Here is a 24,434-nt window from a genome sequence, read left to right as displayed (position 1 = left end):
CCTTGTATTTCACTTCCTCGCCAATTTCAAGATCTCTGTCATTGAATTAAAGTATTATTGTTTATATTAGGGCTGATCATATGTAACGGACACAGGCGCGTGGCTTGGTATGTGTATCAGAGCTCTCTGTATTAGTAGCAATATGTTACTGGTCCTTATAATAACCAATGCGAACCCAACAGAGAACTCAGAGTTCGAAAACGCTGCTTTACTGCCCAAATCGTAAAGCTATGGGACAAGCTGATATAGGACCTCGTAATAAAATAGGATGCATTTAAAGTGTACTTTACATGGGGAGATAATCATCCAAATCCTCGCTGGAAATAGCGAATTCAGGCGATAATCGCCCGGTATACATTGGCCGCCAACAGGGTGGGAGTTAGAAATCGCTTTTTCGTTAGAAATTGGCTTTTAGCAAAACTAAGAACCGAGCGACTATCGTCCCTTGTAAACAGGAGCCACTCAATGTTTGGGCAACTCCTGTTTGCTGTGAATAGAGGCGGCCAGCCGGAACGACTCCAGCCCCCTTTACCTCCATTTACTGCAATGGGCATGTAAGCACAGCAGCGATCGTGGGACATCTGTTGTGGCCTGACAGTTGTCCTGTGTGAAGGCAGCTTAAGACAGGGTTAGATATCTTCCTTGTAACATACACTAACAGCAGGGGCATAGCTATAGGGGATGCAGAGGATGCGGCTGCACCAGGGCCCAGGAGCCTTAGGGGGCCCATAAGACCCCTCTTCTCCATATAGGGAGCCCAATCATATTAATAAGGCATTATAATTGGGGGCCCTGTTACAGATTTTGCAATGGGCCCCAGGAGCTTCAAGTTACGCCTCTGACTAGCAGGGTTACTGGGAATAAATGGGTTGTGGCATTAAACACAAACCCTTTCAGAATGTGAGGCCAAGGGCAAACAGCTGATCACCCTGATTCCCTGCACTCCCAGCAAACGGCTGATTTTGTTGGGCGCTTCTGCAGGGGAACGTTGTATTGCAGGACAACCTTTCAGATGGATGGATGTCGCACGATGCAAGAATGGCTCAAAGTCCAACTGAATAGGAGCCACTATTACAGAGGGACTCTCTGATCCAGCTCATATAAGTGGGACCCTGCTCTATGACGTTCATATGCCCTGATAAGAGCTGTGAACAGGGGTTGCCTGCTTGACACAACTCCATTAATGTAGAACTTGATGCAGCATATGTCTGTCAAAAGTGTCAGGAAGAATGTTTTTCCGCTTTATGGTAAATTGAAATCTATGTTATTTTAAAGAGTAGAGTTTTGCCTTCCTGTAGATCAACCTTTGGGTTTATTCACACGAGCGTATATTGGCCGGCGATTTCACGGCTGGCCGATATACGCTACCAATGTATTCCAATGCATCAGATCACACAGGTGTATTCCCGTGGCGTAAAAGCGCCAGGCAGGAAAGATAGTCCTGGAACTATCTTCCTGGACGGATTACGGCCGCTGCCATAGACTCCTATGAGGGCCAATGACAGTGGCCGGAGAAGAGAGGTGGGAGGGAGTTTAGCAGCGTGACCCCTAAACTGTCTCCTCCCGCATCTCTCCTCCCCTCCAGCTGTTTGCAATGGGAGGGGGCGGGACGAGGGCGGAGATAAGTTCCGACCCTCCTGCCCCTTTCCATTGCTGGCTGCTGACAAGGGGCACCCTTTCCCATTGCAAACAGCTAGAGAGGAGGAGAGAGGAGGTGAGCCGGGAAGGGGGGGACAGCTTAGCAGAGCTAAGCTGTCTTTCCCTGCCTGATGGCATATACGCCGAGCCCGTGCATCAGATGGTAGTGTATATCGGACGACCGTGAAAATGCCGGCTGATATACGCTCGTGTGAATAAGCCCTCCAGTTGTAAGTTTAGAGGGTAAACTTCATGGACTTTGGTTTTTTTCAGCCCACTAACTATGCAACTTAGATATTGGATTGGCAAGACAGATTTTCAGTCTCGGAATGTTTACGCAAAAGTTTGCATTTACTGACAGCAAGCAGAGATATCAAGAAAGTAAGGAAGTGAAACAAAAAATAAAATTGCAGGATCTTAGTTTTAAACATGAATGCATTAATAAATGCACGTTATTTACATAAAACCAGAAACCATCTTTAAGGTTTGATCCTTTTAGCATAAAATCAGTGCTTGTTCATGTGAGATTATTCGGCTAAGTGAACATTGGGAGCCGCGTCTGCAGCTTGTGCTGATCGGCAGTGAGGCTACTGCTCTGTTAGCCATCATTTCATGCAGGCATGAAAATCATCGTTGGCTCAATCACTAATGCTTCAGTTTAATCACCAACCTTTCCGTCTTTCTCATTCACCGCTGCAGTATATCATTTATGTTACAATGTTATTTATATATATATTATAATTTATCTTTGTGTTTAAGGTGAACGCTGGGGCGAACGATTATCACTGCTTGTAAAAGTATCCTAAGTTGACCAAACTAATGTTATGTTTGCAAATTTGCTTACTATTGGGCAAACCGGTTCGACTTCTTAGGCCCCCTGTCCACAGGCGTTGCGATATCCCGCAGCGAAGCTTCGCCACTCGGGAGCAGGAGCCGCCGCCAAATCCCCGCCGGTCAGCCCTATCTGATAGATAGGCTGACCGCGGAGAATCTGGGCAATTCGTAGCATGCTGCAAATTGCCCGCGCGAGCAGAGAATTGCAATGATTCTCCGCTCGTGGACAGTGTGCGGGCGCTTTCCATAGCAATGCTATGGAAAGCTTCAAAGGGCGTGATTCGCCGGCGGTTTACCACCAGTGAGATCACGCCCGTGGACAGGCACCCTTATGGTTTTTGACAAATTGAAGATAATGCTAATTGATGGACCATTGTAAGTGACCTAGGAGGTCAGTAAATATTTCCGTTTATTGTGTTTAGATGTTAACTGACCACTTGTGAGAATATTCAGTAAGTTAAAGGGAATCTGTCAGCATGAACCCCCTTTATCCCCGGCCTGTAATGCATGGATAGATATAAACACATATTCCATATATGCATTTCTTATCCTTCAAGTCACTTTCATTCCCATGCAGTAAGCCCCATGTTATCCATGCTCTGTATGCTAGAGCGTACCTTGGACTTCAGAGCGCCAAGATACTTCATGGAGTGCTGAGCGGACTACTTACTGTGGAGGAACAAAGGTGAGTTGAGATATCAGGAATGCATATATGGAATGTGAGTGGTTTCAACTATTTACACATTGCAGTAGTTTGGGGAGGAGATTCATGGTTGCAGACTCTTAAATAATGGGAATCCCACTTTCATTTAAAGGAGACCTAGCAAATGAAGTGTATAAAAGGTGCATTAAAAATGCGACTGTTACTTATTTTATGCTGACATGAATGAAGTCACATGAATGCAGCTTGAAGCCACAGCTTCAAGCTGCATTACTGAGATTAGGTTCCCACAACTTTAAAGCGACCCTCTGGGCCTGGACAAACAAAGATGGCTGCACCAGCTTCTCTGACTGCCTGATGCATGCTGCTCATTATTATGTATCATGCTCTGATTGACCAGTGCTGGCCATGTGAGCAGTGCTGGCCAGTCAGAGCAGCATGTTGTGTCTCAGACTACCAATGCATATTAATGCACAGTGTGTATCAAGTAGTCAGGGAAGCTGTGTGGCCATCTTTCGATATCCAGGCCTGGAGGGTAACGGGAGACTTGGAATAGTTAACCAAATGTTTGTACTTTTATTTCTAAACAGTTACATACATCTGACCGGCTCCCATTAAAGGGGTTGTCCAAATTATTTTTTTGTTTGTTTTAAATTGGTTTTCCCATGGCCAAACATAATAGGAGTTCTTATATTCACCTCTCCTGACTCTCCGCAGGTCCAGCACCGCCCCTCTGTAACCTGCACCGGGTCTGTGTTTACAGACTACTGCAACCAATCACTGAGCTCAGCATTCAAACACTGAAGTCTGTAATTGGTTGCAACAGCTTGTGACATCCCAACAACAGGCTGACTTCAGCCTGTAATCACCGGCCCGGCGCAGGGTACAGAGGTGTGATACTAGACATGAGAACTGAATCTAGGATATTTTATCTTTGGCCATAATTAAAAAAACACCTTGGGTGACCCCTACAACATGAAATGTACTTTCTGCCGTATGTGTTTTGGCATACGGTTGCATTAAAATTTGAACTGTGCTTTTCAGTACAGTGGAGCATAAGAATATAATGGCAAACCATATGCCAAAGGGGCATTCTTCAGACACACGTCCGGGTATGTTAGACATACCCATCGGGAAATATCCCAAGTGTATGTGCGCCCCAAAAGGTTGTGAACTCAGCGTGAAGGGTTCAGAGGACAAGTCCCTTCCAGTGTCTCTCACATGTAGTAATGTTATGGGGACCTCACACGGGTTCAAATCCGCATTCACATCAGGTTTTGCGCATCCTAATTACACATTCCCTCTGATAGGTCTCTGGTAATATTTAGGCTGTATTTTCAGAAGCAGAGCTGTTATTTTGCAGATTTCCTGTATATAAGCATGTTCCTACAGCTTCCCATCTTGTACAGCATGGCCGCCTAGATTCTGAAGCTACTTGCTCGCTGTTCTTTCCATATGTGGTGGTTGCTGTATTTGACCGTTCGGTGATAGAAGGGTTTTGGTTTCTTTTCTGCCATAACCATCATTTTACTGGTTGACCTTTCTGGTTTGTCATTAGTAATTGGCTGCGTGCCACCTGCAGGTGACAGTCACACGGCATGAAGCACATATGCAATGACATTGCGTACTTGCTGCGGGCCGCTGATTGCCACCATCTTGGCATGTATGGGTGCGTAATATGCAGGAAGATAGAACATGCTGCAATCTTTACTGCGCGCTTATTGTGTGATCGGCAGCACGGGAGCCTATAGCAGATTGGTACAGAGTATTCTGCGCCAAAACCCGCACACGGAATACGCTGTAACAATGCGGTCGTGTGAAGGAGCCCCTACACCCAATGGTTTCTCTTATCTTGAACCTCATGGGCTTTTTTTCTGTATAAAAGTTGGACTATTTTGACACTTTGTGCCATACAGAAACAGTTCTGGATGCTAATTGGGCCCTACATTTCGTGGCCCCACCTGTTCACAGCATGATTACCTAGCCCCCCAGTTTGGTTATATGATGAAGTGTGTAGTGTGAATGTCCCTAGTGGGCATTGCTGTACTATGTAGTGCCGCCACACCATAACCTCACTGTTGTCTTACCATGTAGTACAAAACGTGATTGTTGATAAATTTGGTATATAACAACTTTTCTTGCTGTCTTCTAAATATATTCTAATTCTTTCCACCCATATCTTTACTAAAAAATGGCTTTTCTTTATATTTCTGATCTATCCTTGCAATATCAATAGCATCGGAGCAGCTGGAGATTGGGGTGATTTCTTTTTGTGTGTGGGCATTTTGGGGTGATTAATTTCACTTACAGGGTGATGCTGGTGCTGACAGTCCTCCTTCTGGGACAATGTTGTTGCTGGTGACAGGTTTTGTGTCTGGCAGGGAAAGGGGGACAGGCCTGGCCACAGGTGCGGGGGGTGGCAGCAAAAAGGAACCCGACATTTTCCCCTGGGCCCCGCTGCTGGGCTGCGGACAACATAAATAACAAAACGAGAGTAAACGGAGCTCATGATGGCCCCTCGCCCGCACAGTCCCTAATCCATCCTATGCCCAAAAACTGCGGGAAGCCGTGGGAACAAAAATGAAAAACGTGAAATTAAAAAAATATATATATTTTTAGAAGAAATCTAGCAATAGTTACAGTTAACCCCTATATAAGCAACACGTTAACCACACTTGTTACCTCCTCTATAGAAATGAAATCTTTTATCAGATCAGTAAACAAAACTAGAAAAGGGAAATGAAAAAATTCTTTTACAAATGCATGTAATGAAAAATAAATGGAGAATACGCTGACAACATGAAGCGAGTGGGGGGAAAAATAAAATGAGACTATGAGGAAACAGCGCCACAGGTTTTTCATATAGGTGATGTATATGCAGAAGAGCTGACAATCTACATTTTTTGCAATGTTTTTACATAAATGTGTAAGTGGTAAATGCCTTACACAGCACCCCAAGCCCTATGAACTGTATACAACACAAAACAACAAAGATATACCACGAGAAGCAGAGATTATAGTCATTGGTCAACCGTAAAGAGGATAATGAGATGTATATCATCGTGTTATATGTCCTACAACACCTTCTGTGTAACTTATTACAGGATAGTATAAAGGACCTTTCCCTAAGTACATCTGTGGTTGAGCATTGTGTTAGGTGGACGCTCGCCGCAGATCATATCCCTCAACTGTATGACTATATGTGATATTGATTCCCACTGAAAACTAAAATGTGTATGCAGCTGAGACAAAGGTAAACCGATGTATATGCCAAAATGGGATATACAATTCTATGGACATATTAGGCATATGCACCTACACTAATTCATGTCATATAGTTCCTTTACAGTGACCCTTCAGTCCAGTGGCTACATTTGTCCAGGTATCGGGGTGGGGGATTGTAGTACCTGGTGCTGCCCTCCTTCCTGAAGCCCTCTTTATATGTCCAGGATGGCTGCGTCTACCTGGTGAATGCTGAGAACTGGTGGCGCATCAGTAGTCTAACATTACATACTGCTCTGATTGGCCAGTGCTGCTCATGTGAGCAGTACTGGCCAATCCGAAAGCAGCATGCACTGCTGCACTACCGATGCACAATGTTAATCGAGTAGTGACCGGAGTGGCGCTGCCATCCTAGTCGTATGAAGAGGGGACACAAGAACAGGCAGATTGGCACCAGAATCAGGAAAAAGACAACACTAGATTTCTGGGCAAGTGTTGGCCCGGGACTGGAGAGTCACTTTAACATGAATTTTTAAACTTTGCATGCTTTTCATAATGGTGGGGTTACTGCGCTAATTGTTGGGAACGACTTTTTTGTAAAGCTCCCGTATCCATGTATCCTGCATGCACAGACTGCGATTCTAATATAGCTGTAATGATAGGGGTAAAATATGCCTGCTGGTATTAGGATGGGTGACTGTAGTGTTATCGTGTTAAAATGGTAGTTTGATATCTCCATACTAATTTACAAGGCACAAATCAGTAGATTTTAGGGTGAATTCTAGCTATATACCACAGCTTCTAATAGAGGAATGACGCATCATCAGAATAGAAGAGTATAAAAATCTGTATTAATTAGTGCTGGGTGAAAAATTAAAATCAAAGGAATGAAAGCTTATTCATAGAATGTCACAAAAGTTTATAAAGTTTGTCCCTGCGGTCAATAGTTATTAAAAAAATAAGTCAAAAATCAAATTCAAGGAAGTTTAGCAAAATAAAATGCTTGAGAAACGATGAGAATGTGTATACTGTGATGTTTCCTGCACTTGTCATGTATGGAGAAGATAAAGTCCATATCTTGTATATGTGAAGAAGGAGGAGGGTGCTACTCACCTGCCCTGCTCCTTGCCCAGAGGTGTCTGAGCAGACAAACTGGACAAACTCTTTGAGGGAGTCCTGGCTATGGTGATGATGATGGTAGCGTATTGTTGGGTGGGTGAAGTAAGGGCTGGACTGCTGGATAATGGACGTTGAAGGGAAGTGTATAGTAGATGCTGATGCCCGAGGGCTCCCTGCGGAGGAGAAAACAAATATTTTATGCTGCTTGAACACATAATATCAGAGGAGTTTGCCGGGACTTCAGGTCCTTTAACACGGGCCGACTCTTGGCCGGTAGCCGTCCTAATGATTATCTCTGCGGTGCTTACACACAGGAGATATTCATGACTTATTCTCAAGATATGTCGTCAATATCAGATTGGAGGGGTCTGCCGCTTTTGACCCCCACGGATCAGATGTTTGAAGAGGCTGCGGCGCAGGTAGTATAAGTATTTACGGTCTTCAGACTTACCTGGTCTCACTCCAGCCAACACAGGGAGGGGATGATGGGTGAATGCCATGCGAGAAGAGCTGGTCTGGCAATATTCTAGCTTGCCTGACTTCTTAAGAGATCCCGGGCCTGCAGAGGAACACAGTGAAAAGTCATATATATATATATATATATATATAAATAAGTTTTATATTGTAAACAGCTTAGACCCCCATACAGATCGGATTTTAGTCGTCACAACCCGCCAGACAACCGTCTGATGTGTTCAACAGATGATATTGTGGTAAAGAAGGATTGGGGATGTTTAATTTCAATGCCGGTGTTCACCAGGAGATAAGCCGGCGTCAGAGCTGTCTGGCTGCGGCTTAGCTCTGTAAACATGAACGTTCAGACAAGATGATCGTTCATCCGACAGTTGTTGGGTGTGTATGGGTAGCTTTATTCCATTACTGAAAAGTTCCTGCGGAAACAAAAGTCGTGAAACCTACGGCAGGCTTTTATTATTTTTTGTGGTACTACAGCGCCAACTCCTGACAGATTATGTGTACTACAGGCTTTCCTAAATTCTTAAGAATGTTAAAAAACCTAGGGTGGGAGATTTATAAAACTATCTGAAAGAAAAACTGTCTTAGTTGCCCATAACAACCAATCACAGCGCAGCTTACATTTTGCATTCTGCTCTGGTAAAAGAAAGCTGAACTCTGATTGGTTACTATGGGAAACTAAGGCAGTTTTTCTTTTAGACAGTTTCATAAATCTATTATTTTGTGGTAATTTTCACGTTCAAATACTTGGCACATTTTCTTGTAATTAGAGTAAATTATTGGACAACTGATATATTAGATGGATGGGTTTGTACACTAATGAGCTCTAGTAGCATCAAAACCATTGGTAGGTGGATAGCTAGTGATGTAACCGGACAGTTGTTGAGGTTGATGTCTTGGAAGCTGGAAAAATAGGTAAGTGACTCTGACAAGAGGCACCTTGTGATGACTAGATTACTGGTTCCTGATAAGTAATAGTTAGTACCTGCCAGAAATGGTCCAAAAAAGGGCAACCAATGATTAATTAACAGGGTCATGGGCAACAAAGGCGTGATGTACATCAGAAGTGAAGGCTAGCCCGCCTGATCTGATCCCGCAGAAGAGCTACTGTAGTACAAATTGTTAAAAAAGTCCCTACTGGCTATGATAGAATGGCACCAGATCACACCGGGCATTGCAGCTTGTGGTGAAGCAACAGACCAGTCACAGTGCCATGCTGCCCACCGCCGGATATATCTACAATGGATATGTGAGCATCAGGACTATGAAACAAGGTGGTTGGAGGCAGTGTGATCATCTATGTGCCCATGCTGCCCCTGTCCATGGTTGAAAGCACCTACAATCAGCACGCGGATCAATGGAAGCAGACGACCTGGTCTGATAAATCACAGACGGCACCAGGATACACTATGGAAAGAAGGCAAGCCGACAGGCAGTGGTTTGATGAGCATGACAAAGAGATCAAAGTATTGGCACGGCCTCTAAATTCTCCAGAGCTCGGTCGGATCGAACATCTGTAGAATGTGCTGGAAAAGAAGTCTGATTCATGGAGGTCCCAGCACAACTTAAAGGGGCTGTCCACAATATAGCATTTTTTACAAAAGCTCCTTACAAAAATTTACTACACGTATTAGGTGATTTCCTTGTATATTTTTGAACTCCAATCCCCCCTGTTGGCAGTGCTGGGTGAAAATCAAAGATTCATATAAAAGAGCTTTTCTTACCTGTGTCCACATCATTCGGCCATACGCTGGCTTGGCTGCCCCCAGCTGCAGGGGATCTGCCTGTGCCCGGGTAGAACACATCATCCACCGGGCTCTCCAACTCACTGTCGTCCAGAGATTTTGGGCGCTTTGTGGTGCTGAGAGACAGACAATAACAGGAAGCCATTATCCTTCATGAGGGTCAGTACAGGCTTGTCTATAGCGTCATTTATGACCTTAGAGCATGCAACATATTCACCTTAATGTTAAAAAAATACTAATTCCACAGCAAAATCACAATAGCCCCAAGCAAGATAAAACATTTCTATTCACTAGAGTCTATTCACTCTGCGCTCTTGAATCCGGCACAGGCTCCATCTACGGCTTTCAGTATTCTAACTTCATAGGGACAGAAAGCAAAACCAACCCAGATGTACCACGGGCCTCAATATGTGACACTGAGACCTCTTCTGTCCCTAATTCAGATAGTTTATGTCCTTGTCAGTTTTTTCAATTGGGTAGAAAAGTACCGTCCTCTCCTGTGGATTTCTATGATTACTGGAGCTGGGACACTTGTTCATATTACAGGTGCATTAATCCTCCCTTTTAAGGGCTTGTACCAAAATTTTAAGTTATTCCCTATCCACAGGGTAGGGGATAACTCACTGATCAGTGGGGGTCTCACTGCTGATCTTGAGTATGGGTTCCCATGTTCCCTGTTCTCTTCACGCCCCATCCCCGCAGTAAGGAGGAGACTGAATTAAATGCTTGTTGTGCAAGCACACCAGCACTCCATTGACTTTCAATGGGACTGCTGACATACCTGAGCGGCACTTGCTGGGGTATTTCTGTCAGCCCCATTAAAATAAATGACCTACAGGGAAGAGCAGTATTCAGCGTTTCTATGTGTCCAGGCAGCATTTACACTGCTTTTTATATGAACTCACAGATATCTATATTTCCTGCAGCTCCAGATCTGTCAGTGCCCTCATATATGGACGTATAGGAATCCTTACATATCTGCATGTTATGAAGTTACTTGAACTTAGAGAATTGGACTATCATTGAAGGAGTTGTATTAGAATCAACATAATCACCTATCCACAGCGTATGTGTTTTATAGTCTGGGGGTTTCACCATAGAAGCCCACACTCATCTGGGGAGCAGTGTCCCTTGTCCCTCTCTCCTCCTCACAGCGCCCCCCATAGTGAGGAGTAACTTGAATGCAGCAGCTTCCAAGCATGTCACTCCATTCACATCAATAGGTCTCCTGTGGTCCCTCTGAAGTGAATGGGGTGGCTGTGTGCATGCGTTGCAACCTCCAGTCAGACTTCTTACTACAAGGGTGCAATGAGAAGGAGAAGCGATCTCCGTTTTTAGGGTTGCTGGGGGACTCGGGGACCTCTACGAAAATACCTTTTATCACGTATCCTATGAATAGGTGATAAAAGTCAATTGTTATACAACCCGTTAAAACAGCATAAACCTGTGAAGGCCTCATTCAGACAAATGTAATTTTCGCGCAGCCACGCAACATGCTCTTCTACAAGGAACCAATAGGCTTATATAGAAGTGTTCACATGAAAGAATGATAGCCGCGCACAACTGCACGCACCTGAGAAAGGTAGGACATGTTGGCTCCGAGGTGCGTGAAGGATAGAACATGTCCCATCTTTGGTGCGAGCTGTGCAGGAGTTTCCATTGACTCCTATGAGAGCCTCGAAAGCACGCACCTCCAATCGTGTGAACGGGCTTCTTCAGTAGCTTGAAGCAGCCCGTTCACACGATTTTTCCATAACTGAGACGCAAACATTTTGCGTGGCCATTGGTGCGCAGCAAAAATTACGTTCTTCTGAACGAGGCCTAAAGATGAGGCTATTGATAATTGGTAATAGTCATTTAAGAAGAGGGAATTACCTGCTGGATGGAGGGGATGTTAAGGATCGTCTCCCAAGTGTCACCTGGTTTATGTTGTAATAGCTTGGGCTCTCCAGATCAGCCAGTGAGAAGTTAGGACCAGATGCCGTTGCAACAGGGGCTGGAAGATACAGAAAAACATATACTTACAATAGGTTAAAGGGGTGCGACACTTTTGTTGCTTACGTAAACCAATGTATGTTAATAATGATGATATGCTGCTTACTGATATGTTTTCCGTATTTCTGAAGCCGTGCCCCGTTCCTTATCCGAGGACACTCCTGTATATAACGATGCATGCCGATGGAGGGGCATGTGACGAGACATCATGCAGCTTCTCCAGTGTTTTACTATGACGAGTCTCATCACATGCTCCTTCACACATCTTTATAGACAGCGGCGTCGGGGCAGGAAGCTGGCCAAGCAGTGGGACGTGCTTCCAGAAACAAGCATATATTAGTAAGTAGCATATAATTAGTATTAACATACATTAGCAATAACGTGGCCAATCCCTTTAAAATAACACCATGTCTGATGAATTTACATTGGGAATTTTTAATAAATGCCATTTAAAGGAGAACTAGGTAAAGCTGATACAATGCGTTCTCACTAGCGCAGGGCCGGAGGGGCAGCGCACCACTGGGATTCTCTCTTTGATGGACATGCATGTTGATTGGCGCTCATTTAATTTTTTTTATATGCGGACTGAGTATCAGCTTATGGGGGTGAATGACCGCCAGTACAATCACACTTTCCCATAGGCCAGCTATACATCTCCCTGTCCACCGGGGAAGATGTACAGCCAATCGGCGAGCAGGTTTATACTCGCTGAGAACTAACAATCAGCCAATGGACCAGCAGTTGCCTGTTCATTGGCTGATCATTCTCTCTTTTACGCAGCCTGATTGCCGGGTAAAGGAGTGATCGGAAAAACCTTTGTCCCCGATAATAGGGCGGTGTAAACGGATCTATATGCGCCATCTTCTCAGGCTCTGCGCCCGGCGTAACGCGGTTTATCAGTTCTGCCTGCAATGTCCCTTTAATAAAAGTACATGTCGGTGCTGGACCACAATTGTCAGGAGTATAATGTTATAAAACGCGGCTACAAACAAACCGTAATTGGGGTAAATAAAACTGTATATAAAGTTAAACTGTAATTGGTGTAACAATTGTGCTGCACATATGATTGGACCGTAAAGTTTAATTACCCTCCATCATAAATACTTAAAAAGAAACACTTAAAAAAAATTGCATTCAACCCGCACATAATTTTGAGTATTTTTTGTTGTGCCACTTGATGTGACATATGTCTCACATTGACTGTTGCAGTGCGAGCCCTAAAGCTACTGGGATCTGGTGGTTTAGTCTTTCCCAAAAGTATCCCCCCCCCCCTCCCCCCCTTTTAGTCCTCGGTACTCACTCTGGGACACACGGACAAGCTCTGTGACATTCCACACCCCCGAAGTGACAAAACAGTCCTGGAAAGTGATATGTCCTGCAAACAAATGGACACAGTTACAGGATGCCAACGGAGGAGACTGTTTCTATGTGCACGGCGTGAAGAAGCAATATGAGGTTATGTGAGGCGACCACACAATGCTGAGGATTAAAGCCAACACCAGTAAACAATTAGATTTCCCATTTTAGTTCTTCAGACTCCCTCATAATTAGTCTCTGCCAGAAGAGGGCCTGCTAGCTAAACAAGTTGGATATCTGCGCTCTCCAGCACGTTGGATATCCACGCTCGGCCTATCACTGATGTGACAAGTTTTATCTCCCTTCTTATTAAATATGTCCTATTGGATAGTGTAGTGGGGGGGTCATCGTTAACTATACCAAACTGGTAGGGTAACAACTAAAACTGGCCATACATATTGATGTGGGCCAGTAGGATCGGCCGATGGTCCGACACATATATATGTCCCCAACAGTTCCCCAATGACATTCTTTAAAGAAAAGAAGCATCAGGCAAAGTTGGCTTTTAGCGTATCCAATCCTGTAAGATAAGGCAGTGAATACGTATCAGATTGGAGGGCATCTATTATACTTTGCATATTGATCTGTACTAACAGTGTGAACATTTGGCATTCTATTGGGAAGAATTCGATTACTATGTATGCCTATTGTAGCTGTGCTGTTTGCTATGCACTAGCGACACTCCGGGGTCTTTACTAAGACTGGTGGGCCGCACAGCAAGTAAGTCTAGATGAATTTATTTCCTAATATTGTACGTTTTAAGAGAATGTGGGGGCGGCACAGGGATTTGTCTTCTAAACCTAGCTTGATAAATATAGTGCTACATATACAAATAGTGTCAGCTAATGTCCGTTCTAGCCAATTCGGAGGGACAACTTTCCTGCTTCACGATCTGACATACAAGAAGTTCTGTTGCTTTTATCCTTTTTGTTGGCACAGAAAACATTGGGCCCTTTCCATTGATGAAGGGTGCAGAATTACTTACCATTTGGAGGAGGCTTTATATCCACCTCTGTCTGCTGATTTGAGTTATCTGACTGCCCGGAATCTGGAGGCAAAAGCAAGAAGGGGTTAATGTAGTTCAGTTATATAATGTTATGTATTATTCAGATTATTACATATACAGTATATATATTTGTACAGATTATCAAAGTACAGTATATATTTCATATCTATGTATCTCATATCTATCTATCTATCTATCTATCCCATATCTATCTATCTATCTATCTGTCTATCTCCTATCTATCTATCCCATATCTATTTATCTATCTATCTATCTAATATCTATCTATCTATCTCCTATCTATCTATCTCCTATCTATCTATCTATCTATCTATCTATCTATCTATCTATCTATCTATCTATCTCATATCTATCATCTATCTATATCATATCTATCTATGTATTTCATATTGATTTATCTATTTCATATCTATCTATCTATCTATCTATCTATCTCATATCTATCTATCTTATATCTATCTATCTCCTATCTATCTATCTATCTATCTATCTATCTATCTATCTATCTATCTATCTGTCTATCTCCTATCTATCTATCCCATATCTATTTATCTATCTATCTATCTAATATCTATCTATCTATCTCCTATCTATCTATCTCCTATCTATCTATCTATCTATCTATCTATCTATCTATCTATCTATCTATCTATCTCATATCTATCATCTATCTATATCATATCTATCTATGTATTTCATATTGATTTATCTATTTCATATCTATCTATCTATCTATCTATCTATCTCATATCTATCTATCTTATATCTATCTATCTCCTATCTATCTATCTATCTATCTATCTATCTATCTATCTATCTATCTATCTTCTATCTATCTATCTCCTATCTATCTATCTATCTCCTATCTATCTCCTATCTATCTCCTATCTATCTGCTATCTATCTGTCTATCTATCTGTCTATCTATCTATCTATCTATCTATCTCGTATCTATCTATCTATCTCATATCTATCTATCTCATATCTATCTATCTCATATCTATCTATCTCATATCTATCTATCTCTTATCTATCTATCTATCTCATATCTATCTATCTATCTATCTATCTATCTATCTATCTATCTATCTATCTATCTCATATCTATCTATCTATCTATCTATCTATCTATCTATCTATCTATCTATCTATCTATCTATCATCTATCTATCTTACATTAAGCCCCAACCAATGCATATTTATACTCGATTGTGAAACCACATCATTACTTCAGTATATTCACAAAAAAAAGGGAATTTATTTATTTTTCCTCTTCACTTTTTATTTATTGCATTCATTTGTTTATCTTTTTTTCTCTCTCCTTATGATTTAAGATGCTAGAAAACTGTTGATAACACGTTCTTTTTATTACTAATGGTTCATTGGAGAGAGAGGGCAGACTATAGAGGAGAATATCACAGAGCTGATGTAAATTGCTGGCAGCCATTTTAAAACTTGGCAGCCATTTTAGGGCTGGCTGACGGTCCTCGGGAATAAGAAGGAGAGGTGAGATTAGGAATACAGAGTCAAAAAGAAATCAAACATATCTACAAAAAGCCAGGTTAACAAGTAAAACAAACATACTCCTACAAATGCAGAATGAAAGTGGAGCTGGTGGCTTTCTTGTCTGATAAACACATTTATGGAGAAGCTGAAGAACACTCGTTCACTAAATAGCACTCGTCGGCACTTTACTGTTTCTATTCCACGTACTTGTCGCCGTCACATGGTGGAAGCAGAGATTTTATGCTCTAGAAAGGTTGGGGCCCAATAATTACATTCAGTCACCGGAGAAGAAGATGGCGACAGACCGGCGTGGTCTCCCTATGGCTACGCTTTGGTGGCCCAAAGAAAGGTGGTAAACACAGAATAACATGTATCGTGTGGAATCGTTTTAATGCTTTACTACTAAAACCAGTGAAGCAATAAAGTGCAGCGAGATGTTGACTGTTTTTACATCAAAATGGCTGCCTCCTTCGCCGCCCGCTATCACGCAGCTCTGAATTAATGGGGGCACTTTATACTGGAAGAACAGTAATACTAAAGGAGTAGTGCAACAAGGGAGCTTGTCAGGAGGTGTGAACCGCTGCCGAGACCTAGGATACCCAATCAGTAGTTCAGTCCTGAAAACCTGCTAAGTGAGTACCAGAATGCTCAGACTCCTGTCATTGCCATCTATATGATGAAGTGTCCATTTTGGAGATACTACAGGAAACATTCCAGCGATATGATCACATGTTGCAACATGTTTGCTGCAGAAAATACGCTGAAGATTTTAGTTCAGATCTGGATCTAAATCCTTATGTGTAGATGGAAAAGGCATTTTACAGGCACAAATACTATTGATGATATATCGTCAGGATAGGACATGAAAAGTTGATCTGCTGGGGTCCATCACTCGGGAACCTGACCAATCAGTTGATTGGATGCATGCTGTCGGCACCGCTGCAAACACGGGTTGGAGTGGCAGCCACTGCTCCTACCCCTGTGTAGTGGCCGGCGCTTGTAATTGCAGATGCAGCTATCAGTAGGATCTGCATCTGCAATTACAAACATCGACCACTATACAGGGGTCGGAGCAACGGCTTCCACTCTGATCCCTATGTATAGCGATGCTGACTGGCCGGTTTGCGAACTGTGGAACCCGGTCAATGAATTCTTGATGAGCTAAGGATACATCATCGATAGCATTTGTGCCTGGAAAACCAACTTTAATGTGGATTTCACCCCTCATTTGAAGTGGTGCAATCCACGGTGAGATTCCGCAGCGCAAATTGACACTCTACGGATTTAAGATCTGCACACAAGTCAGTTTACACTGCGGATAGTTTCAGCGGCGTGTGGATAAGAGCTCGCAAAATCTCATTTACACTGCTTGTGCTGTAAATCACTGATCGGTTTTCACAGCCAATTCTGCTGTGGAAAATCCACAGCATTTCCACAGCTTGTGAGCTTAGGACCCACTCAAACGGGCGTATGTGCTGTCCAAGTCGTTCACGGACAGCGCATGGACCCATTAAAGCCCATGAGGCTATTTACAGGGGCTTTCTTACTCATGGACAGATGGTTTGTGTGAAAAAAATTGCAGCATGTCCAACTCTAGTCCGTATCACGGACGAGTATCAGACATGCCATGCCCACTGGTATCAGGCGGCACACAGACGTGAGCTGTGCCCGAGAATCTCAGGCACCACTGGCATATGCCCGTGTGAATGAGCCCGTAGGATCCCAAGCTAATGACACGGACACTTGTGGATCCTCGCACTACAGAGCACTGGCGTATGAAGCGCCGCTTTCCTGAAAACCTGACAAACTGATGTTTGTTCTAGAACAAGGATACTTGCTGCTCTAGAACAATAGAACACTGACAATCGGCGCTCCCATCACCGATACAATGACGTATGCCGTCTGGTTTGTAGATTATTAGAAAGGGCCTGGAAAGCATTAGCTTAGAGCTGCTCTGGCCTCTTTACTGATGCGTGTGTGATATCTATCTCATCAGGGTAGCTTTTTAGTGTTTGTCACATTCAGATGTTGCTGGCAGCAGTGGGTCCTATATTCCCGTCATACTCGCCCCCTGTCCCTGTGCCAGCCTCATCCTCACCTCCTCCCTTCCCTGAAGCCCCCAAGGGCTGCCGAGCCTCTAGGTCTCCTCCATCATCTTATCTGTGGCTCCAGCTGATAAATCAGAGCCGGGAGCTGCCCCTCACACACACGATGAGGATTATCTACCAACCTCCCCCCATGCTGAATTCCCCTGAGCTGGCACACACACAGCGAATGGGGACCGGAGACAAGGAACAAAATGGCCATTATAGTGTGTGTGCAATCAAATCAACATATCCCAACACAGCGTATGTGAAAGCTTGTACATATTATAGGGTTCTGCACTGACGGGATTCAGCTCAATACAAAGACAAAAGGTGCGACTGTGTGGAAGCGAGGATTTACATATTCCAATTCCGGAATGTAGCTGGTAATCTGGGTGTGATTTTGTATCCGGGAAGTGATAAAGCTTTTGTCTTACAGTCAGAAAGTTTAACATCATACCTGGAGACACTGATGGCTGCCGTCTTGATAGTTTTATTAGCCATATTACTTAGTGGATCTAATATTTTGCCTTTATAATTCATGTAAACCTCATGTTAGAATCAGGGTAGAACTAGAGTGGGTGTAGAAGTCGCACCTGGACCCTGCAGCCTTAGGGGGCTTATATGATCTTTCTTCCCGATATGAGGAGACCACTGCCATAAATGAAACATTATAGTTGTAGGCCCACTTACAAATTTGCATTGGGGCCCAGAAGCTTCAAGTTACACCGCTTATTAGAATGTAAACAAAGTAAGACCCAGTAAATGAGCGGGCATTGTACCAGGGAGGATGGAGGTTTGGGGAAAAAGTGGACTTTAGAGAGACTTTACAGAGACAATATGTCCAGCCATTTATAGAGTTGTCTCCACCACAGGAAATTATCCCTTATATATTCCTTATTCGTAGGAAAGGGGTGTACTTGCTGATCGGTGAGGACCCCCATCAATCCTGAGACTGCAGCACATGCGCACCTTTGCTTCATTTACTTCAGAGGTACCGCTTGACATAGCCAAGCTCTTGAACTCCCCACTGAAGCTGCTCAGACTTTTTGGGATTCACCAGGACTGCATTCTTGGAATTGGTGGAGGTCCCAGCAGTCAGATCCCCACCAATCAGCAAGTGATCCTCTATCCTGTGGAAAGGGGATAACTTGACTACTTGCAGTGGTGGGACAACCTCTTTAACGAGTGTTGGGTTCCTCCAATCTGGACATCAATGGTGACTGAGGCATATCACTTATTTCTAGTGCTGAGAACCTCCAGAGACATATCAGTAACCAGTCCCATCAGTAACTGGTTTTAGACATTGGGTTGTCAGTCCATCTCATTGATATTGGCAGTATTTTATCTAACCTATTATGGCAGTTTAATGAAAGAGGGGCAGATGGGACCATCTGTGGAAAATAAAAGGTAAACATGGTTCCTCCAATGTGCTCTCCTTATATGACGATTCAAACGTAAACATAAGCAATATACTAAACATAAATGACCTTACATTCACCATCACATATCAGAATGTGCTTAGAGAAAAAACGGTATGTGACTGCAGATGTATAACGATGGGGACTACAGGGCTCAGAATGCATTGGAGATAAGAAATTGTTGGGCTCATAAGCTGCCCACAGATGGCCATATTGGCAAGGGTTGGTGAATGGGGAGGTAAGTTCTGCACCTGATGCTCTTATTGTGGAGCAAATCTGGGCTGCAGCTGTGGCCCTTCAGTTTACTCCCCACCCCCACGCCGCCATTCCTGGCCTATGCCCTTATATTTGGTAAATGAAAGACGACAATGAGAGACGTAAAACAAACCTTCCCTCTCTGGTGTTTGTGGGTATTTTTTGCTTTACAATGTTAGCTGCCTCTTCAGATTGCAGCTTTTAGTTTAGTTTTGTGTAGCTGTTTATGTGTAGTGTTTATCTTATCTCTTGCACTTTTTGTGTGTTTCCACTGATTCCTTAAGCCTAGTTTTTTATCTTTTTCATCCTTGTTCTTGTATAAAAATAGCTATTTGAGGTTAACTGAGTGTTTTTATGGTTTGGACAGTCTATTTTAATATTTTTGGTCCCCTGGTGAATATCATGCCCACTTTTAAGACTATGCATTAATGTCAGAAGCTGGATATAATCTGTTTGTAGGGAAAATGGGCATTGTATTGCACCAGCAATTCTCTGGAAAGGGTAGTTGTATAAGGAGTATTATTATATGGGGTTGTCTAAAACGGAAAATCTCTTTAAACTAAATGTTCTGCAGGATAGGTTTTCATCATCGCTGGATGATATGAAGTGCCATGGTGCTTTGACCACATTTTCTTTGCTGAAGAGTGTAAGCTCTGCAGACCAACACGACCTTATCCCTGCATATAAGTGTCAGTTGCTGTAGTAAATAGTAATACTGAGTGCTCCCTAGTGGTGACTCAGTGACGGGTATAAATAAAATGCACTGAATGTGAAGTGTTGGTGTAGATCCAGTTCTGCATCTGTTTGGCGAGAGGCCAAGATTCATTTTGTTTAACCCTGTGTGACTAAGGCATTACGAGGGAGGGGAGGCGGTGAGGAAATGAGAGAGAGGAGAGCAGTGGGAAGATACAAGGAAAGAGACAGTTTTCTTTCAAGAGACTATTTCTATGTTATAGTTAATTTTTCATTGCTCTTCCCTGCTATTTCCAACTCTTTCACATTCCGATCTCTGTTTTGTACCTCTTTTAGTATATGGCTACCGACTTTTGTGCAGACCGTACACCCATTTATTGACTCTATATCTCCAGTCGCACTCTCCTCACTATCTCCCCCTTTTTTTAGACCATCTTTCTTACCTCATTCTTTGCTGTCTCTTCTGCCTCAATATTCTATCTCCCTCTTTTCTGTCTCCTGCTTCTTCCCTATCTCTTCTCTTAATCTCATAATCTTCTTTCTTCTCTTTCTTTGTCTCTGCTGCCTTCCTCTCCTGTTTCGCCATTCTCCTCCTTCTCTTTCCCTAATCTCCTGTTTCCTCCTTCTACTGCCCTACTCTCCTATTCCACATTGACCTGCCCTACTCTCCTGTTTCCCCCTTCTGCCTTCCGTTCCTGTTTCCTCCTCCTGCCTTCCTATCCTGTTACAGGCTACTTACTCCTGCCTGCCTCTCCTGTTTTCCCCCTTTCTTGCCTTCCTCTCCTCTTTTCTCCTTCTCAATGCCTTTCTTTACTGTTTCCCCCTTCTCCTGACTTCCCTTTCTGTTTCCCCTTTCTCCTGCCTTCCTCTCCTGTTTCTCCCTTATCATGCCTTCCTCTCCTGTTTCCCCATTCTCCTGCCTTATTCTCCCGTCTCCCCCTTCTCCCGCCTTCCTCTCCTGTTTCCCCATTCTCCTGCCTTCCTCTCCTGTTTTCCCATTCTCCTGCCTTCCTCTCCTGTTTCTCCCTTCTCCTGCCTTTCTCTCCTGTTTCCCCATTCTCCTGCCTTCCTCTCCTGTTTCTCCCTTCTCCTGCCTCCCTCTCCTGTTTCCCCCTTCTCCCACCTCCCTCTCCTGTTTTCCCCTTCTCCCGCCTTCCTCTCCTGTTTCCCCATTCTCCTGCCTTTCTCTCCTGTTTCCCCATTCTCCTGCCTTCCTCTCCCGTTTTCCCATTCTCCTGCCTTCCTCTCCCGTTTCACCATTCTCCTACCTTCCTCTCCTGTCTCCCCCTTCTCCTGTCTTTCTCTCCTATTTCCCCATTCTCATGCCTTCCTCTTCCGTTTCCCTCTTCTCCTGCCTTCCTCTTCCGTTTCCCCCTTCTCATGCCTTCCTCTCCTGTTTCCCTCTTCTCCTGCCTTAATCTCTTGTTTCCCCATTCTCCTGCCTTCCTCTTCTGTTTCCCCCCATTCTCCTGCCTTCCTCTTCCGTTTCCCCCTTCTCATGCCTTCCTCTCCTGTTTCCCTCTTCTCCTGCCTTAATCTCCTGTTTCCCCATTCTCCTGCCTTCCTCTTCTGTTTCCCCCCATTCTCCTGGCTTCCTCTCCTGTCTCCCCCTTCTCCTTCCTTCTTCTCCTTTTTCCTCCTCCTTCTGCCTTCCTCTCCTGTTTTCCCTTTTTCCTGCCTTCCTCTCCTGTTTCCCTCTTTTGCTGCCTTCCTCTCCTGTTTTCGCCTTTTTCTACCTTCCTCTCCTGTTTCCTCCTTCTCCTGCCTTCCTCTCCTGTTTCCCCCTTTTTGCTGCCTTCCTCTCCTGTTTACCCCTTTTCGCTGCCTTCCTCTCCTGTTTCCTTTTTTTTGCTGCCTTCCTCTCCTGTTTTCCCCTATTCCTGCCTTCCTCTCCTGTTTCGCCCTTTTCCTGCCTTCCTCTCCTGTTTCCCCTTTTCCTGCCTTCCTCTCCTGTTTCCCCCTTTTCCTGCCTTCCTCTCCTGTTTCCCCCTTTTCCTGCCTTCCTCTCCTGTTTCCCCCTTTTCCTGCCTTCCTCTCCTGTTTCCCCCTTTTTCTGCCTATCTCTCCTATTTCCCCTTTTTCCTGCCTACATCTCCTGCTTCCCCCTTTTGCTGCCTTCCTCTCATGTTTCCCCCTTTTCCTGCTTTCCTCCCGTTTCCCCCTTTTCCTGCCTTCCTCTCCTGTTTCCCCCTTTTTCTGCCTATCTCTCCTATTTCCCCTTTTTCCTGCCTACCTCTCCTGCTTCCCCCTTTTGCTGCCTTCCTCTCATGTTTCCCCCTTTTCCTGCCTTCCTCCCGTTTCCCCCTTTTCCTGCCTTCCTCTCCTGTTTCCCCCTTTTTCTGCCTTCCTCTCCTGTTTCCCCCCCTTTACTGCCTTCCTCTCCTGTTTCGCCCTTTTCCTGCCTAACTCTCCTGCTTCCCCCTTCTCCTGCCTTCCTCCCGTTTCCCCCTTTTGCTGCCTTCCTCTCATGTTTCCCCCTTTTACTGCCTTCCTCCCGTTTCCCCCTTTTTCTGCCTACCTCTCCTATTTCCCCCTTTTTCTGCCTTCCTCTCCTGTTTCCCCCCCTTTACTGCCTTCCTCTCCTGTTTCGCCCTTTTCCTGCCCACCTCTCCTGCTTCCCCCTTCTCCTGCCTTCCTCCCGTTTCCCCCTTTTGCTGCCTTCCTCTCATGTTTCCCCCTTTTCCTGCCTTCCTCCCGTTTCCCCCTTTTTCTGCCTACCTCTCCTATTTCCCCCTTTTTCTGCCTTCCTCTCCTGTTTCCCCCCCTTTACTGCCTTCCTCTCCTGTTTCGCCCTTTTCCTGCCTACCTCTCCTGCTTCCCCCTTCTCCTGCCTTCCTCCCGTTTCCCCCTTTTGCTGCCTTCCTCTCATGTTTCCCCCTTTTCCTGCCTTCCTCCCGTTTCCCCCTTTTTCTGCCTACCTCTCCTATTTCCCCCTTTTTCTGCCTTCCTCTCCTGTTTCCCCCCCTTTACTGCCTTCCTCTCCTGTTTCGCCCTTTTCCTGCCTACCTCTCCTGCTTCCCCCTTCTCCTGCCTTCCTCCCGTTTCCCCCTTTTGCTGCCTTCCTCTCATGTTTCCCCCTTTTCCTGCCTTCCTCCCGTTTCCCCCTTTTTCTGCCTACCTCTCCTATTTCCCCCTTTTTCTGCCTTCCTCTCCTGTTTCCTCCCCTTTACTGCCTTCCTCTCCTGTTTCGCCCTTTTCCTGCCTACCTCTCCTGCTTCCCCCTTCTCCTGCCTTCCTCCCGTTTCCCCCTTTTGCTGCCTTCCTCTCATGTTTCCCCCTTTTCCTGCCTTCCTCCCGTTTCCCCCTTTTTCTGCCTACCTCTCCTATTTCCCCCTTTTTCTGCCTTCCTCTCCTGTTTCCCCCCTTTTACTGCCTTCCTCTCCTGTTTCCCCCCTTTTACTGCCTTCCTCTCCTGTTTCGCCCTTTTCCTGCCTACCTCTCCTGCTTCCCCCTTCTCCTGCCTTCCTCCCGTTTCCCCCTTTTGCTGCCTTCCTCTCATGTTTCCCCCTTTTCCTGCCTTCCTCCCGTTTCCCCCTTTTGCTGCCTTCCTCTCCTGTTTCCCCCCCTTTACTGCCTTCCTCTCCTGTTTCGCCCTTTTCCTGCCTACCTCTCCTGTTTCCCCCCTGTCTTGCCTTACTCCTCATATCTAAACAGACCCATAATTCTGCTTCTCTTAGGGCCCTTTTACAAGTTACAATTCTCATTGGATTATACAACACTAAAGGACAATTTTTCAGTGTAAACACAATTGAACAACAAACAATAATTTGTTCGCTTATCATCCATCATTCGCTTTATGCAGGCATGTAACCCTGACAATCATCACCTCCTGTAAACAGGCAGTTGCTCATCTATGAATGACTGCCTGCTTACTCTGAATGGAGGCTTGCTGCTGGAAGAGATCTTTGGCGCACTCCGCCTCCATGGTGTGAGCCATTATCACTCCTTTGTGAAAGCACAGATGGGATAATCTTTGGGACGGCTATCGGGAGCTTATGTGCTCTGTAGTCGTCCCATGTAAAAGCATCTTCACAGCATAGCCGCTACCTCCCAGCAATATCTACTACTTCAGCTCTTGTTCTGTCTCCTCTGCATCTATATTTCTATACTGTTTCTCTCTTCTCTACATTAGGGCCCTTTTACACGGAACAATTATAGTTCGGATTTGCGCTGGATCCTGCAAAATTGAATGGTAATCGTTAAATGTGAATGCTGCCAGCAACTCAACGACGAATGAATTAGTTCATTTGCTTACCGTTCAGGCAGGCATAAAAATCAAACAACCATTGTTCTGTGTAAACAGGCAATCCTGCATCTATGAACAGCTACCTATTTACTGTGAACGGGGGCGGGCGCCCAGAACAATCTCCAGCCCGCTCCGCCTGCCGTCACTTACCAATTATCG

General features: G+C 44.5%; 1 protein-coding gene across 5 annotated transcripts in view; it reads right to left on the bottom strand.

Moving 5' to 3' along the window:
• NFIX (nuclear factor I X) overlaps positions 1-24,434 on the bottom strand; it is a 151,618-nt gene that overhangs the window by 36,177 nt on the left and 91,007 nt on the right. For 3 of the 5 annotated variants that reach the window (XM_066593633.1, XM_066593634.1, XM_066593635.1), the window contains 7 exons: positions 14,030-14,092; positions 12,989-13,063; positions 11,569-11,689; positions 9,673-9,809; positions 7,926-8,033; positions 7,469-7,647; positions 5,442-5,598 (listed from right to left, as the gene is read on the bottom strand). In XM_066593633.1, coding sequence (XP_066449730.1) covers positions 5,442-5,598; positions 7,469-7,647; positions 7,926-8,033; positions 9,673-9,809; positions 11,569-11,689; positions 12,989-13,063; positions 14,030-14,092 — 840 coding nt within the window. The remainder of the gene's footprint in view (positions 1-5,441; positions 5,599-7,468; positions 7,648-7,925; positions 8,034-9,672; positions 9,810-11,568; positions 11,690-12,988; positions 13,064-14,029; positions 14,093-24,434) is intronic. The other 2 variants (XM_066593636.1, XM_066593637.1) reach the window with 1 other exon arrangement.

This window comes from Eleutherodactylus coqui, chromosome 2 (genome assembly GCF_035609145.1).
Source record: "Eleutherodactylus coqui strain aEleCoq1 chromosome 2, aEleCoq1.hap1, whole genome shotgun sequence".
In the NCBI taxonomy this organism is placed as follows: Eukaryota; Metazoa; Chordata; class Amphibia; order Anura; family Eleutherodactylidae; genus Eleutherodactylus; species Eleutherodactylus coqui.
This window is presented reverse-complemented; position numbering and strand designations above follow the sequence as displayed.